The 16,579-nt window shown below is 46.6% G+C and overlaps 1 protein-coding gene across 1 annotated transcript in view; it reads left to right on the forward strand.

Annotated features, from left to right (window-relative positions):
• The window catches only part of LOC111971672 (collagen alpha-2(IV) chain), a gene marked incomplete at its 5' end in the record, with an annotated part of 146,523 nt that extends 129,967 nt beyond the window's left edge, over positions 1 to 16,556 (forward strand). Inside the window, 19 exon segments of the mRNA XM_070446347.1 lie at positions 4,111 to 4,272; positions 4,368 to 4,538; positions 5,271 to 5,414; positions 5,543 to 5,668; positions 5,808 to 5,989; positions 6,134 to 6,197; positions 6,416 to 6,490; positions 11,576 to 11,683; positions 11,789 to 11,818; positions 11,821 to 11,895; positions 12,069 to 12,266; positions 12,374 to 12,490; positions 12,627 to 12,788; positions 13,131 to 13,229; positions 13,363 to 13,509; positions 13,674 to 13,790; positions 14,211 to 14,402; positions 14,624 to 14,910; positions 15,142 to 16,556. Coding sequence (XP_070302448.1) covers positions 4,111 to 4,272; positions 4,368 to 4,538; positions 5,271 to 5,414; positions 5,543 to 5,668; positions 5,808 to 5,989; positions 6,134 to 6,197; positions 6,416 to 6,490; positions 11,576 to 11,683; positions 11,789 to 11,818; positions 11,821 to 11,895; positions 12,069 to 12,266; positions 12,374 to 12,490; positions 12,627 to 12,788; positions 13,131 to 13,229; positions 13,363 to 13,509; positions 13,674 to 13,790; positions 14,211 to 14,402; positions 14,624 to 14,910; positions 15,142 to 15,396 — 2,711 coding nt within the window.
• Positions 16,557 to 16,579: the final 23 nt, after the last annotated feature.

Raw genomic sequence — 16,579 nt, forward strand, 5'->3', positions numbered from 1 at the left:
GTGGTCTAAGGCACTGCATCGCAGTGCTAGCTGTGCCACTAGAGATCCTGGTTCGAGTCCAGGCTCTTTCGCAGCCGGCCGCAACCGGGAGACCCATGGGGCGGCGCACAATTGGCCCAGCGTCGTCCGGGTTAGGGGAGGGTTTGGCCGGCAGGGATGTTCTTGTCCCATCGCGCTCTAGCGACTCCTGTTGCGGGCCGTGCACAATGCACGCTGACACGGTCGCCAAGGTGTACGGTGTTTCCTCCGACATATTGGTGCGGCTGGCTTCCGGGTTACTCGAGCGTTGTGTCAAGAAGCAGTGCGGCTTGGCTGGGTTGTGTTTCGGAGGACGCACAGCTCTCGACTTCGCCTCTCCCGAGTCCGTACGGGAGTTGCAGAGATGAGACAAGACTCTAATACTGTACCAATTGGATACCACAAAAATAAAAATAAATAAAAAATAAGGGGGTACAAATTATTATTTTTTAAATACACTGCTCAAAAAAATAAAGGGAACACTAAAATAACACATCCTAGATCTGAATGAATGAAATATTCTTATTAAATACTTTTTCTTTACATAGTTGAATGTGCTAACAAAATCACACAAAAATTATCATGGAAATCAAATTTATCAACCCATGGAGGTCTGGATTTGGAGTCACTCTCAAAATTAAAGTGGAAAACCACACTACAGGCTGATCCAACTTTGATGTAATGTCCTTAAAACAAGTCAAAATGAGGCTCAGTAGTGTGTGTGGCCCTCCACGTGCCTGTATGACCTCCCTACAATGCCTGGGCATGCTCCTGATGAGGTGGCGGATGGTCTCCTGAGGGATCTCCTCCCAGACCTGGACTAAAAGCATCCGCCAACTCCTGGACAGTCTGTGGTGCAACGTGGCGTTGGTGGATGGAGCGAGACATGATGTCCAAGATGTGCTCAATTGGATTCAGGTCTGGGGAACGGGCGGGCCAGTCCATAGCATCAATGCCTTCCTCTTGCAGGAACTGCTGACACACTCCAGCCACATGAGGTCTAGCATTGTCTTGCATTAGGAGAACCCAGGGCCAACCGCACCAGCATATGGTCTCACAAGGGGTCTGAGGATCTCATCTCAGTACCTAATGGCAGTCAGGCTACCTCTGGCGAGCACATGGAGGGCTGTGCGGCCCCAAAGAAATGCCACTCCACACCATGACTGACCCACCACCAAACCGGTCATGCTGGAGGATGTTGCAGGCAGCAGAACGTTCTCCACGGCGTCTCAGACTCTGTCACGTGCTCAGTGTGAACCTGCTTTCATCTGTGAAGAGCGAATTTGCCACTCTTGGTGTTCTCTGGCAAATGCCAAACGTCCTGCACGGTGTTGGGCTGTAAGCACAACCCCCACCTGTGGACATCGGGCCCTCATACCACCCTCATGGAGTCTGTTTCTGACCGTTTTGAGCAGACACATGCACATTTGTGGCCTGCTGGAGGTCATTTTGCAGGGCTCTGGCAGTGCTCCTCCTGCTGAAAGGCGGAGGTAGCGGTCCTGCTGCTGGGTTGTTGCCCTCCTACGGCCTCCCTCACGTCTCCTGATGTACTGGCCTGTCTCCTGGTAGCGCCTCCATGCTCTGGACACTACGCTGACAGACACAGCAAACCTTCTTGCCACAGCTCGCATTGATGTGCCATCCTGGATGACTGCACTACCTGAGCCACTTGTGTGGGTTGTAGAGCTCCGTCTCATGCTACCACTAGAGTGAAAGCACCGCCAGCATTCAAAGTGACCAAAACATCAGCCAGGAAGCATAGGAACTGAGAAGTGGTCTGTGGTCACCACCTGCAGAACCACTCCTTTATTGGGGGTGTCTTGCTAATTGGCTATAATTTCCACCTGTTGTCTATTCCATTTGCACAACAGCATGTGAAATGTATTGTCAATCAGTGTTGCTTCCTAAGTGGACAGTTTGATTTCACAGAAGTGTGATTGACTTGGAGTTACATTGTGTTGTTTAAGTGTTCCCTTTATTTTTTTGAGCAGTGTATATTGAATCCTACTACATCGTCTCTGACGCTCGTCGGATGTGGCAGGGCTTGAAAACTATTACGGACCACAAAGGGAAACCCAGCCGCGGGCTGCCCAGTGACATGAGCCTACCAGACGAGCTAAATGCCTTTCATGCTTGCTTTGAGGCAAGCAACACTGACGCATGCATGAGAGCACCAGCTGTTCCGGATGACTATGTGATAACACTCTCGGCAGCCGATGTGAGCAAGACCATTAAACAGGTCAACATTCACGAAGCCGCGGGGCCAGACGGATTACCATGACGTGTACTCAAAGCATGCGCGGACCAACTGGAAAGTGTCTTCACTGACATTTTCAACCTCTCCCCTAGATGTTTCAAGCAGACCACCATAGTCCCTGTGCCCAAGGAAGCGAAGGTAACCTGCCTAAATGATTACCGCCCTGTAGCACTCACGTCGGTAGCAATGAAGTGCTTTGAAAGGCTGGTCATGGCTCACATCAACAGCATCATCCCGGATACCCTAAATCCACTCGAATTTGCATACCGCCCCAACAGATCCACAGATGACGCAATCTCAATCACACTCCACACTGCCCTTTCCCACCTGGACAAAAGGAGCACCTATGTGAGAATGCTGTTCATTGACTACAGCTCAGAGTTCAACACCATAGTACCCACAAAGCTCATCACTATGCTAAAGACTTTGAGACTAAACACCTCCCTCTGCAACTGGATCCTGGACTTCCTGATGGGCCTCTCCCAGGTGGTAAGGGTAGGCAACAACACGTCTGCCACGCTGATCCTCAAGACTGGAGCCCCTCTGGGGTATGTGCTTAGTCCCCTCCTGTACTCCCTGTTCACCCACGACTGCGTGGACAAACACGTCTCCAACACCATCATTAAGTTTGCTGACGACACAACAGTGGTAGGCCTGATTATCGACAACGATGAGACAGCCTATAGGAGAGGTCAGAGGACTGGCAGTGTGGTGCCAGGACAACAACATCTCCCTCAACGTGAGCAAGACAAAAGGGGCTGATCGTGGACTACAGGAAAAGGTGGGCCGAACAGGCCCCCATTAACATTGACAGGGCCGAGAGTTTCAAGTTCCTTGGTGTCCACATCACCAACGAACTATCATGGTCCAAACACACCTAGACAGTTAGGAAGAGGGCACGACAACACCTTTTTCCCCTCAGGAGATTTGGCATGGGTCCACAGATCCTCAGAAAAATCTATGGCTGCAGCATCGAGAGCATCATGACCGGTTGTATGGCAACTGCTCGGCATCTGATCGTAAGGCGCACTACAGAGGGTAGTGCGTATGGCCCAGTACATCACTGGGGCCAAGCTTCCTGCCATCTAGGACCTATATACTAGGCGATGTCAGAGGAAAGCCCAAAAAATTGTCAAAGACTCAAGTCACCCAAGTCATAGACTGTTCTCTCTACTACCACACGGCAAGCGGTACCGGAGCACCAAGTCTAGGACCAAAAGGCTCCTTAGCAGCTTCTACCCCAAAGCCATACGACTGCTGAACAATTAATCAAATGGCCACCCAGACTATTTACATTGACACCCCCCCTATTTGTTTTTACACTGCTGCTACTCGCTGTTTATTATCTATGCATAGTCACTTTACCCCTACCTACATGTACAAATGACCTCGACTAACACATTGACTCGGTACCAGTACCCCCTGTATATAGCCTCGTTATTGTTATTTTATTGTGTTACTTAAAAAAATATATATACTTTACTTGATTTGGTAAATATTTTCTTAACTCTTTCTTGAACAGCATTGTTGGTTAAGGGCTTGTAAAATAAGCATTTCACCTGTTGTATTCGGCGCATATGACAAATAAAGTTTGATTTTATATTTCTGTTTTTTATTTTTATTTTTAATACATTTGCAAAAAAATCTAAAAACCTGTTTTTACTTTGTCATTATGGGGTATTGTGTGTGTAGATTGATGAGGGGGAAAAACTATTTAATCCATTTTAGAATAAGGCTGTAATGTAATAAAATGTGGAAAAAGTCAAGGGGTCTGAATACTTTCCGAATGCACTGTATAGTTATTGTAATGCCCTCGCTCTGCCCTTCTCTCTTAGGGATGGGTGGCATGCCTGGTATGATTGGGTTCAAGGGTGACGTAGGTCCTTCAGGTCTGCAGGGGGAGCAAGGAGGACCGGGAGCTGCTGGGAAGTATGGCTGGCCAGGTGTACCCGGACTGGCTGGTGTCCCTGGACCAACAGGAAGCACCGGACAACCAGGTCAGAAACATGACTGACTAACTTCTCTTTCTTAACTTCTTTCTGTTTGCTTTGAAGAGATAGAACCTAATACACGGTTTATGTGTCTCTTCCAGGTTTGAGCGGAAACAGGGGTGATCAGGGGGACCCTGGCACACCAGGGCCCATAGGACTGAAGGGGACACTGGGGGAGTTTGGTAGTCAGGGCGCTGAGGGAAACACCGGAGACCAGGGTGACCCCGGAGTGCCAGGACCTACAGGACACTCTGGCCTGCCAGGGTTCAAAGGTAAGTTATTATACACAGTGGAGTCATGTTCTGTGCAATGATCTACTTATAGAGTTAGTGGTCATATATGGTCAGACTCTCACAGTCCACATGTCATTTTCTAATGAATAGTTGATATGAAGATGCGATGTCACACTACAGTTTTGCAGTGAGGAATGAAATACACTGAGTATACAAACATTAGGAACACCTGCTCTTTCCATGAAATAGACTGACCAGGTGAATCCAGGGGGAAGCTATCATCCCATATTGATGTCACTTATTAAATCCACTTCAATCAATGTAGATGAAGGGGAGGAGACAGGTTAAAGAAGGATTTTAAACATTGAGACACTTGAGACACGGATTGTGTATGTGTACCATTCAAAATATTGTTGTGCCTTTCTGAATGGGTTATGGTAGTAGGTGCCAGGGGCACCGGTTTGAGTGTGTCAAGAACTGCAACGCTGCTGGGTTTTTCTTGCTCAACAGTTTCCAATGTGTATCAAGAATGGTCCACTACCCAAAGAACATCCAGCCAACTTGACACAACTGTGGGAAGCATTGGAGTCAACATGGGCTAGTATTGTAGAGTCTATGCCTCGATGAATTTAGGCTTTTCTGAGGTCCAAAGGGGGTGCAACTCAATATTTGGAAGGTGTTCTTAATGTTTGGTATACGCAGTGTATATCATAACTAGATGCTGATGTGAGCATTATCCCCCTTGACTTGAGGTGTCACTTCCTGTTCCAGGTATCAAAGGGTCTCGTGGCATGTCAGGGTTTGGAGGAATGCCTGGTGTGTCGGGCCTGAAGGGCTTCTCTGGACAGAAAGGAGAGACTGGCAATCCCGGAGAATTTGGACAGAAAGGAAACATGGGCGACTATGGTTCAAAGGGTGAGACTGAACTGCCATTAGAATTGTGTGTGTTTCTGTGCTCTACTGCTCTCTTTCCCTGTCCCTCACTTTCTCTTTCGATCCTTTTATCTGATTTGACACTCACTCTCACCCCCGCTGTCTCCTAGGTGACCGTGGTCTGAGGGGTCCAACTGGCGATAAACCCCACATCCCTCGTCAGATCATCAAAGACATGAAGGGGACAAAAGGAGAAGATGGAACCGCAGGACAGATCGGATTCACTGGACCCAGAGGTGAGTAGGGATATTCAGGCTTCATGCCCTCCCTATCCCCCCTCTCTTCTTCATTCACATTCTGTCCTCCTCATCCTCCTTTTAATTTCACTAGTCTCATTCTGATCCCCTCTTCACCTTCCCTCTCTCTCTTCCACAGGTCCTAAAGGTTTTCCCGGTGTTCCGGGAATGGAGGGCTACCACGGCATTCCCGGAGACCCCAGCGATGAGAAGGGTTTCCAAGGCAACCCAGGCGCGCAGGGACTTCCGGGGCCAAAAGGAATGCCTGGTCTGACAGGATCAAACGGAATCAGCGGCTTTCCCGGGATGTCTGGTCACAGGGTGAGACCATGTTGTCTGGTTCCCATTGTGTCTCTGCTGCAGCCTGCACCTGTAGTTTTCATGCTAAACATGTTCAACGACCAGGTTAGAACAGATGGACATCTCTGTCCGATCTAATGCTGTATCTCTATGTGTGTTTTTCAGGGGAATAAAGGTAACCCCGGTGCCTACGGATCCTCAGGAGATCCAGGAGGGAAGGGTGTCAAAGGTATGACGCCCCCTGTCCGTCCCAAAACTCATGGAAACGTACAGTACCGTAGACGCCAGTAGTCATCCAAACTCCACTTTCCAGCAGTTTCAACTCTTGTCTTTGTTAAGCTCTTGGACTCGAAGCTAAAGTCCCAGGCCTATTTAACAGTTCCACAGAAGAAAGAATGAGTAGTAAAAGGTACTTGCTGAAATACGTGTCATTGTTTCCTTTTCCAGGTGAGGGGGGTGCCGTAATCGACATGCCCGGATCCACAGGACTGAGGGGGCAGGATGGTTTCCCTGGGGTTCCAGGTGAGTCACTCATTCAGACTGGCTTCCTTCATTTGCACTAGGAACTACAGATGTTGTATCATAATTTCATCACTCTGTTGTCGCAGGAAATTCAAAGGAGCCTCTTGATTTACATGAATTCAATGAAAACCCGTAGTTCTCTTTCTCTCACTAGATATCACACCTAAACTATAGCTGTAGCCTATCAAAACTAATTTCCTGTTAGAAATAATCACTTTTTTATATACAGTACCAGTCAAAAGTTTGGACACACCTATTCATTCAAGGGTTTTTCTTTATTTTTACTATTTTCTACATTGTAGAATAATAGTGAAGACGTCAAAACTATGAAATAACACATATGGAATCATGTAGTAGCCAAACAAGTGTATAACAAATCAAAATATATTTTATATTTGAGATTCTGCAAAGTAGCCACCCTTTGCCTTGATGACAGCTTTGCACACTCTTGGCATTCTCTCAACCAGCTTCATGAAGTAGTCAGCTGGAATGCATTTCAATTAACAGATGTGCCTTGTTAAAAGTTCATTTGTGGAATTTCTTTCCTTCTTAATGCGTTTGAGCCAATCAGTTGTGTTATGACAAGGTAGGGGAGGTATACAGAAGATAGCACTATTTGGTAAAAGACCAAGTCCCTATTATGGCAAGAACAGCTCAAATAAGCAAAGAGAAATGACAGTCTGTCATTACTTTAAGACATGAAGGTCAGTCAATTCAGAAAATGTCAAGAACTTTGAACATTTTTTCAAGTGCAGTCACAAAAACCATCAAGCACTATGATGAAACTGGCTGTCTCGAGGACTGCAACAGGAAAGGAAGACCCAGAGTCAAATAAAATAAAATAGTATTTGTCACATACGCCGAATACAACAGGTGTAGCCCATACAGTAAAATGCTTACTTACAAGCCCTTAACCAACCATGCAGTTTTAAGAAAAATAGGTCTTAAGTTTTTAAAAAAATAGATAAGTAAAAAATGACAGTAGCGAGGCTATGTACAGGGGAGTGCTGGCACAAAGTCAATGTGTGGTGGCACAGGTTAGTCAAGGTAATTGAGGTAATATGTACATGTAGGTAGAGTTATTAAAGTGACTATGCATAGATAATAAACAAAGAGTAGCAGCAGCGTAAAAGAAGGCGGGGGGACAATGCAAATAGTCTGGGTAGCCATTTGATTAGTCTTATGGCTTGGGGGTAGAAGCTGTTAAGAAGCCTTTTGGACCTAGACTTTTAGGGCCTTCCTCTGACACCGCCTGGTATAGAGGTCCTGGATGGCAGGAAGCTTGGCCCTAGTGCTGTACTGGGCCGTATGCACTACCCTCTGTAGTGCCTTGCGGTCGGAGGCCGAGCAGTTGCCACACCAGGCAGTGATACAACCAGTCAGGATGCTCTCGATGGTGCAGCTGTAGAACTTTTTGAGGATCTGAGGACCCATGCCAAATATTTTCATTCTCCTGAGGGGAAATAGGCTTTGTTGTGCTCTCTTCACAACTGTCTTGGTGTGTTTGGACCATGGTAGTTTGTTGGTGATGTGGACACCAAGGAACTTGAAACTCTCAACCTACTCCACTACAGCCCTGTCGATGAGAATGGGGGCGTGCTTGGTCCTCATTTTCCTGTAGTCCACAATCATCTCCTTTGTCTTGATCACGTTGAGGGAGAGGTTGTTATCCTGGCACCACACGGCCAGGTCTCTGACCTCCTCCCTATAGGCTGTCCCATTGTTGTCGGTGATCAGGCCTACCATTGTTGTGTCGTCGGTGTTGGAGTCGTGCATGGCCGTGCAGTCATGAGTGAACAGGGCGTACAGCAGGGGACTGAGCATGCACCCCTGAGAGGCCCAGGTGTTGAGGATCAGCGTGGCAGACATGTTGTTACCTACCCTTACCACCTGGGGGCGGCCCATCAGGAAGTCCAGGATCCAGTTGCAGAGGGAGGTGTTCAGTCCCAGGGTCCTTAGCTTAGCGATGAGCTTTGAGGGCAGTATGGTGTTGAACGCTGAACTGTAGTCAATGAATCGCCTTCTCACATAGGTGTTCCTTTTTTCCAGGTGGGAAAGGGCAGTGTGGAGTGCAAAAGAGTTTGCATCATCTGTGGATCTGTTGGGGCGGTATGCAAATTAGAGTGGGTCTAGGGTTTCTGGGATAATAGTGTTGATGTGAGCCATGACCAGCCTTTCAAAGCACTTCATGGGTTCAGACATGAGTGCTACGGGTTCTGTAGTCATTTAGGCAGGTTATCTTAGTGTTCTTGGGCACAGGGACTATGGTGGTCTGCTTTAAACATGTTGGTATTACAGACTCAGTTAGGGACAGGTTGAAAATGTCAGTGAAGACACTTGCCAGTTGGTTCAGGTCATGCTCGTAGTGTACACGTCCTGGTAATCCATCTGACCCTGTGGCCTTGTGAATGTTGACCTGTTTAAAGGTCTTACTCACATTGGCTACGGAGAGCGTGATCACACAGTCGTCCGGAACGGCTGATGCTCTATTGCATGCTTCAGTGTTGCTAGCCTCGAAGCGAGCATAGAAGTACTTTAGCTCATCTGGCAGGCTCGTATCACTGGGCAGCTCGCGGCTGTGCCTCCCTTTGTAGTCTGTAATAGTTTGCAAGCTATTCCGACGAGCGTCAGAGCCGGTGTAGTACGATTCAATCTTAATCCTGTATTGACGCTTTGCCTGTTCGATGGTTCGTCGGAGGGCATAGCGGGATTTCTTATAAGCTTCCGGATTAGAGTCTCTCTCCTGAAAGCGGCAGCTCAGTGCGGATGGCAGCTCAGGGCGGATGTTGCCTATAATCCATGGCTTCTGGTTGGGGTATGTACGTACAGTCACTGTGGGGACGACATCATCGATGCACTTATTGATGATGCCAGTGACTGATGTGGTGTGCTCCTCAATGCCATCGGAAGAATCCCGGAACATATTCCAGTCTGTGCTAGCAAAATAGTCCTGTAGCTTAGCATCTGCATCATCTGACCACTTCTTTATTGACCGAGTCACTGGTGCTTCCTGCTTTAGTTTTTTCTAGTAAGCAGGAATCAGGAGGATGGAATTATGGTCAGATTTGCCAAATGGAGGGCGAGGGAGAGCTTTGTATGTGTATCTGTGTGTGGAGTAAAGGAGGTCTAGAGTTTWTTTTGGTTGCATATTTAACATGCTGGTATAAATTAGGTCAAACGGATTTAAGCTTCCCTGCATTAAAGTCCCCGAACACTAGGAGCGCCGCCTCTGGATGAGCGTTTTCCTGTTTGCTTATGGCCGTATACAGCTCATGGAGTGCGGTCTTAGTGCCAGCATCCGTTTGTGGTGGTAAATAGACAGCTACGAAGAATATTGATGAGAACTCTCTTGGTAAATAGTTGTCTACAGCTTCTCATGAGATACTCTACCTCAGGCGAGCAAAACCTTGAGACGTCCTTACTATAAGATTTTGTCCACCAGCTGTTGTTTACAAATATACACAGACCGCCACTCTTTGTCTTACCGGAGGCGGCTGTTCTATCTTGCCGATGCAGCGTAAACCCTGCCAGCCACGACTCGGTGAAACATAAGATATTACAGTTTTTAATGTCCCGTTGGTAGGATATACGTGATCGTAGTTCGTCTGTTTTGTTATCCAATGATTGTACGTTGGCCAATAGGACTGATGGTAGAGGCAAATTACCCATTCACCGTCGAATCCTTACAAGGCACCCCGACCTACGTCCCCGATATCTCAGTCTCTTTCTCATGCGAATCTCAGGGATTTGAGCCTTGTTGGGTGTCTGAAGTAAATCCTTCTCGTCTGACTCATGAAAGAAAGATTCTTTGTCCAGTACGAGGTGAGTAATCGCTGTCCTGATATCTAGAAGTTATTTTCGGTTATAAGAGGCGGTGGCAGGAACATTATGTACAAAATAAGTTAGAAATACCGCAAAAAAACACACACAATAGCACAATTGGTTAGGAGACCGTAAAACAGCAACCATCTCTTCCGGCGCAATTATATTATTTTTCACCTCTGCTTCAGAGGATACGTTCATTAGAGTTACCAGCCTCAGAAATTGCAGCTCAAATAAATGCTTGAACAGAGTTCAAGTAACAGACACATCGCAACATCAAATGTTCAGAGGAGACTGCGTGAATTAGGCCTTCATGGTCGAATTGCTGCAAAGAAACCACTACTAAAGGACACCAATAATAAGAAGAGACTTGCTTGGTCCAAGAAACACGAGCAATGGACATTAGACCGGTGGAAATCTGTACTTTGCATTTCTGGTGACACAGAATTATTTAGAATTCAAGGGACACTTAAAAAGCATGGCTACCACAGCATTCTGCAGCGATACGCCATCCCATCTGGTTTGCGCTTAGTGGGACTATCATTTGTTTTTCAACAGGACAATGACCCAACACACCTCCAGGCTGTGTAAGGGCTATTTGACCAAGAAGGAGAGTGATGGAGTGCTGCATCAGATGACCTGGCCTCCACAATCATCCAACCTCAATCCAATTGAGATGGTTTGGGATGAGTTGGACCACAGAGTGGAGGAAAAGCAGCCAACAAGTGCTCAGCATATCTGGGAACTCAAGACTGATGGAAAAGCATTCTAGGTGAAGCTGGTTGAAAGAATTCCAAGAGTGTGCAAATCTATCATCAAAGCAAAGGGTGGCTACTTTGAAGAATCTCAAATCTCAAATATATTTTGATTTGTTTAACACTTTTTTGGTTACTACATGATTCCATATGTGTTATTTCATAGTTTTGATGTCTTCACTATTATTATACAATGTAGAAAATAGTCAAAATAAAGTTAAACCCTTGAATGAGTAGGTGTGTCCAAACTTTTGACTGGTACTGTATATATAATCTAATCATCCTGCTTCAGGATTATTTTACTCCTGCTACAAAACTGGTCAAATTAAGATCCTACATCTGCATGGACTGGTGAGAGCAAATACCTGGTAGGCCTCCACCATATTGCTTTTACCTATTCTATGTTATCAGATCAGTGCAGATGAAGAAAATGAGTCTACTTAAGATGCTCTCTGAGAAGTGTTACCATGGTAACAGTGTTCCTGATGCCCTCTGTCTCTCCCTACAGGTCAGAAGGGCTACATTGGGAATCTGGGAGACAGGGGCGGTGGAGGTTTCCATGGTATTGAGGGCATGAAGGGCGTGCCAGGTGAACCTGGCACAGGAGGACCTATAGGTAAGAGACTTGACTTCCTGCCCTGTTGCTCACATTATTAGAATGAGTGTCATTCATTGCCTGTGTCTGACTGTTTCTCTGACTCTCTGTGGTTGTTGTCTCCAGGATCTGATGGTCAACAAGGGTTTCCAGGCAACAGGGTACGAAGGGATGGCCTGGGGTTCCCGGAGAATCAGGCACACATGGACAACCAGGCTTCCCCGGACAGAGAGGCGCGCACACGCACACACACACACACACACACACACACACACACACACACACACACACACACACACACACACACACACACACACACACACACACACACACACACACACACACGGGTGTGCACATACACAAAACCTTTGCCTTAACACTGTGTTTGATCTGCTCCTCTCTGCAGGTTTCCCGGGACTAAAGGGTATATTCGGACTGGATGGGCTGAAGGGTCAGAAGGGCATCCCCGGACTTCCAGGTCAGGATAACTTTGGAACCCCAGGTGACCCCGGTGCTAAGGGAGCGAGGGGAGAGACAGGTATACCCAACTCCGAGGTCGGGACACCCGGATCGCTGGGTTTGAAGGGAGTTCAAGGACAACCAGGTTAGTCACTGCTCCTAAAGAAACATTGCATATTTTTGTTGCAAAGTTTGGAGGACATTTTGTGTTTTATAGTGTCTAAGACCTCCCTCTTCTCTTCTTGTCCTTAGGTGACCAGGGCCAGGTGGGACCCCCAGGGTTTCAGGGCCCCCAAGGGCCAGAGGGCACCTCAGACAGACCCGGACCATCAGGAGAACCTGGCTTCCCTGGACCCAAAGGACTGCCAGGTGGAGTAGACAATGACGGAGTGGAATGTGTAGATTTAGAGTAGATTGACTGAGTTTTTATCCTCTGGGATGTGTAGTGTGTGAAGTGTTTTGTGTGTGTATTTGGTGTGCTAATAATGGTTGTTTTGTTTTGCAGGTTTCCCTGGGCCCCGTGGTTTCCCTGGTGAGCCCTCTCAATATGGAGAGAAGGGTTTAGCTGGCCAGTATGGCGTCACTGGATTCCCTGGTCTGAAAGGAAAGCAGGGGGATCAGGGACCATCAGGATACAAAGGACAGAGCGGAGTGTCTGGGAAGAAAGGTGCGGATCATATACTCTTAGAACAGAAGATGCTATCTAGAACCTAAAAGGGTTCTTTGGCTGTCCCCGTAGAATAACAAAACATCATTCTGGATTCTTTTTGTAATTCCTACATGGAACCAAAAAGGGTTACCCTATGGGGAAATCCGAAGAATCCTTTTTGAACCCTTTTTCATAAGAGTGTAGGATTATAGTATAGATTATAGTATAGAGGAGAAATTCCAAAATACAATCCAGAATTATGTTTTGTTATCTGTTTCACTTTTGACAGACAGGGAATATTGAGCTGTTTAATCTTTCACTGAAACAGTAAAAGTAACAGCCATGGCTTTTGTCGCAAAGGTGTGAAGGGAGGTCAAGGGATGATGGGATTTCCTGGTAGGTCTGGTTTCCAAGGAGACCGAGGTCCTTCCGGCCCAAAAGGAAGTACTGGACTCACAGGTAAGGATGTCATCTCACTCTGTTTGATATCACTCTGCTCATCAATATAATTCACCTGAAAATCACCTACATTATCATGAAAGTTGCCTGTTTCTCACGTACGAACTGTGTGTGGCCTGGTCTGGTCCTGCAGGTTATCCAGGAGCCCCAGGTAACCAGGGCCCAGCCCCACTACCCCCCAGGATGCCAGGAGAGAGGGGTGCTCCAGGTCCTCAGGGTATCCGAGGACCGGAGGGGGTACGAGGGGAAAGCGGCCCGAAAGGACCCCCTGGAGATCCAGGTAGGAGAATGTGTTACAGTGTTGTATTGTTGTCAATATAATAGACTGTTCTATATACAGTTGCTTCTGTGGGATTAGCTAACTTTTCTCTGACCTTTTTTCCCCCCATTTTCCTACTTCCTTACCCCTTAAACTTTACCCCTATTCCCCATCTCCCCCTCCAGGCTACTTCGGGCCCCAGGGGCAGAAGGGGATGCCAGGGGTGGGTGGCAGACCAGGTACCCCTGGGTACCGTGGGAATGTTGGAGGGAGGGGCCATCTTGGTCTGCAGGGCATGGAAGGTAGGTACAGTATGGCAGGTGTGCCAGGGCAACGGGGCATATTAGAATTAYAGCACTCAGGCCTGGATTAAGAGAGGGAGATGGGGAGATGGTTTCCCCCCTCTTTGGATCAAAGAGTGTTATTGGTCTGAATGAGCCACTAGTGTATTATGAGAGAAATGACCCATGGCCTGTAGTGATTATTAGTTCTGTAATTAGCTTACTGATAAAGGGATTTTAGGATGCTGAAACAAATTAAATCCACTATTCCATTTACTGTTTTTATGGTGGTGTGATTTATTAGACCCGGAAATGTTATGTTTTTAATGTAAATACATTTTAACCACACAAACATTTAGAAAAAAAAACAGACAAAAACATTGCACATGTTTTATATATAACGCACAGATGCATTTGAACCTCTCTCTCTCTGACCTCTAGGTCACCGTGGTAACCCAGGTACTACAGGGTTGCATGGCATGCCGGGCCGCAGTGTGAGCGTGGGATACCTGCTGGTGAAGCACAGCCAATCAGAGCAGACCCCCATGTGCCCCGTGGGCATGTCGAAGCTGTGGGACGGCTACAGTCTGCTGTACTTCGAGGGCCAGGAGAAGGCCCACAACCAGGACCTAGGTGAGAAAGAGATAAGAAAAACTAAAAGACAGGAAATTCAAATAAACACCACATGATTATTGGGTTATACTCGTATCTATTCAGATTTGATTGGCAGATAGAACAAGTAAGGATGTCTCAAGTTTGCCTGTAGTGGCTATAGCTCAGCGTCATCATTTTATATGAATACATTTGTTGGTTAATTGATTAATCGGTTGATTGAATTGATCTGTCGATCCCAGGTCTGGCGGGCTCCTGCCTCCCTCGTTTCAACACCATGCCCTTCCTGTACTGCAACCCCGGAGACGTCTGCTACTACGCCAGCCGCAACGACAAATCATATTGGCTGTCCACCACCGCGCCCCTTCCCATGATGCCTGTGGAGGAAGGTGATATCAAACCCTACATCAGCCGCTGCTCTGTGTGCGAAGCTCCGTCCGTTGCCATCGCCGTGCACAGCCAGGATATTACCATCCCACAATGCCCTGCTGGCTGGCGCAGCTTATGGATTGGCTACTCCTTCCTCATGGTGAGTCTCTTTGCTTCCTTTTCTACACGATCTGAAGTGCCCTCCTCTCCTTGTCTCCCATTCTTCATCTCTACTGATCTGAAAACGCAGGACAGGTGAAAGCAATATGATTGAAGCCTACTGGGAATTTGCTTTAATCTGTTCAGCTCTTTCATGTCAGGGAATATAAATTCCATAGGTAGGAAGTTGAATAAGACGTTCGTATCAGTGTTCATCCCCCTTTCCCCCCAGCACACGGCAGCAGGTGACGAGGGTGGGGGTCAGTCTCTGTCGTCTCCTGGTTCCTGTCTGGAGGACTTCCGTACCACGCCCTTCATCGAGTGTAACGGGGCCAAGGGCACCTGCCACTACTTCGCCAACAAACACAGCTTCTGGCTCACCTCCATCGAACAGTCCTTCCATGCCGAGCCTGCCTCAGAGACCCTGAAAGCAGGCCAGCTCCTCTCACGCATCAGCCGTTGTCAGGTCTGCATGAAGAACCTGTGACCTGGCTCACCCTAAGTCTCCGTTGACCCTGTGATGTACCTTCCTGTGACCATACCCCCCTGCCAAACAATTCAGGTAGTTATTGCCTTCGGTCTCAGGCACAGATCTAGGTTTAGCTTACCCTCCCCAATTCCTAACTGTAGCCATGAAGCAGAAACGCAAAACTAACCTTAGATCAGCATCTATGGGGCAGCTTCATCCTACTCCCCCGAACCTTGGCTTGTGAGGACTGAAGGACTGTGTGAACGCTTCAAGTGGAGAGAAGTGTTAAGAAAAAAATCCCTGCCATAAAGTCAACAGCGATATGAAATATACATGTAAATGCTCTTTTTAATTGTTTGTCCTATTTGTTATGGTGCTCTCTCTAACTTATTACCTCAGCTATAATTATACACCAAACATGTTTAACTGACCATACCAAGAACATACAGCTGAAACAACCAAAGATGCCCGTGTGTACACACTGCTTCAGTTATCAAATTATTGACTAAATTGATTGTGTACTGCTTCAGTTATGTTTTTTTTATTTTTAAATGTGTTTGTTTTATTATTCAGGTATAAGTGCTATTGCCACTTCACTAATACTGACCCTCAACCAATTACATCGTGTTCGCACATAACATAAGAGCCACTGTGCAAACTGTTGCCTGTGTTTGTTCGCTATATATCAACTGTATGTATCAATATATTTTACAGCTCTTACCCAAATCTTACATTCGCACATTGCTTTGATCACAAAATGCACTGATTTACATCTGCTGAATGAACTTAATTTGCTCATAACTAAAAACATTGTTTTTCCCATAACACATTTTCCCCAGTATACATTCTTCATATGAACAGTCAGCTCAGTCTCTGCTGGAATCAAGCCAGCACAGAAATGCCAACGACTGTCCAAAGTCTAAGCTACGAGGACTGGTTGAACAAAATCTGGTCAGCGATCCCTCCAGAGCATTTATTTGTTTATCACATTCTAGGTCCTAGGAAGTAGTCTGTGTTGAATTGGCCATTAAAAGAATAACACCAGTTTTATATTGTACATTTCCAGCCACTTCAGATGAACGGCTTTATTTGGCCATTTGTTCAATGTAATTATGTTGAATCAATAGAAATGTATTGTAATGGTGTCATAACTAAAATAAATTGTTTTGTTTGTTGTACTTGATTGTTGAATTTGCATTGA

Source organism: Salvelinus sp. IW2-2015, linkage group LG2, assembly GCF_002910315.2.
Source record: "Salvelinus sp. IW2-2015 linkage group LG2, ASM291031v2, whole genome shotgun sequence".
Taxonomy (NCBI): domain Eukaryota; kingdom Metazoa; phylum Chordata; class Actinopteri; order Salmoniformes; family Salmonidae; genus Salvelinus; species Salvelinus sp. IW2-2015.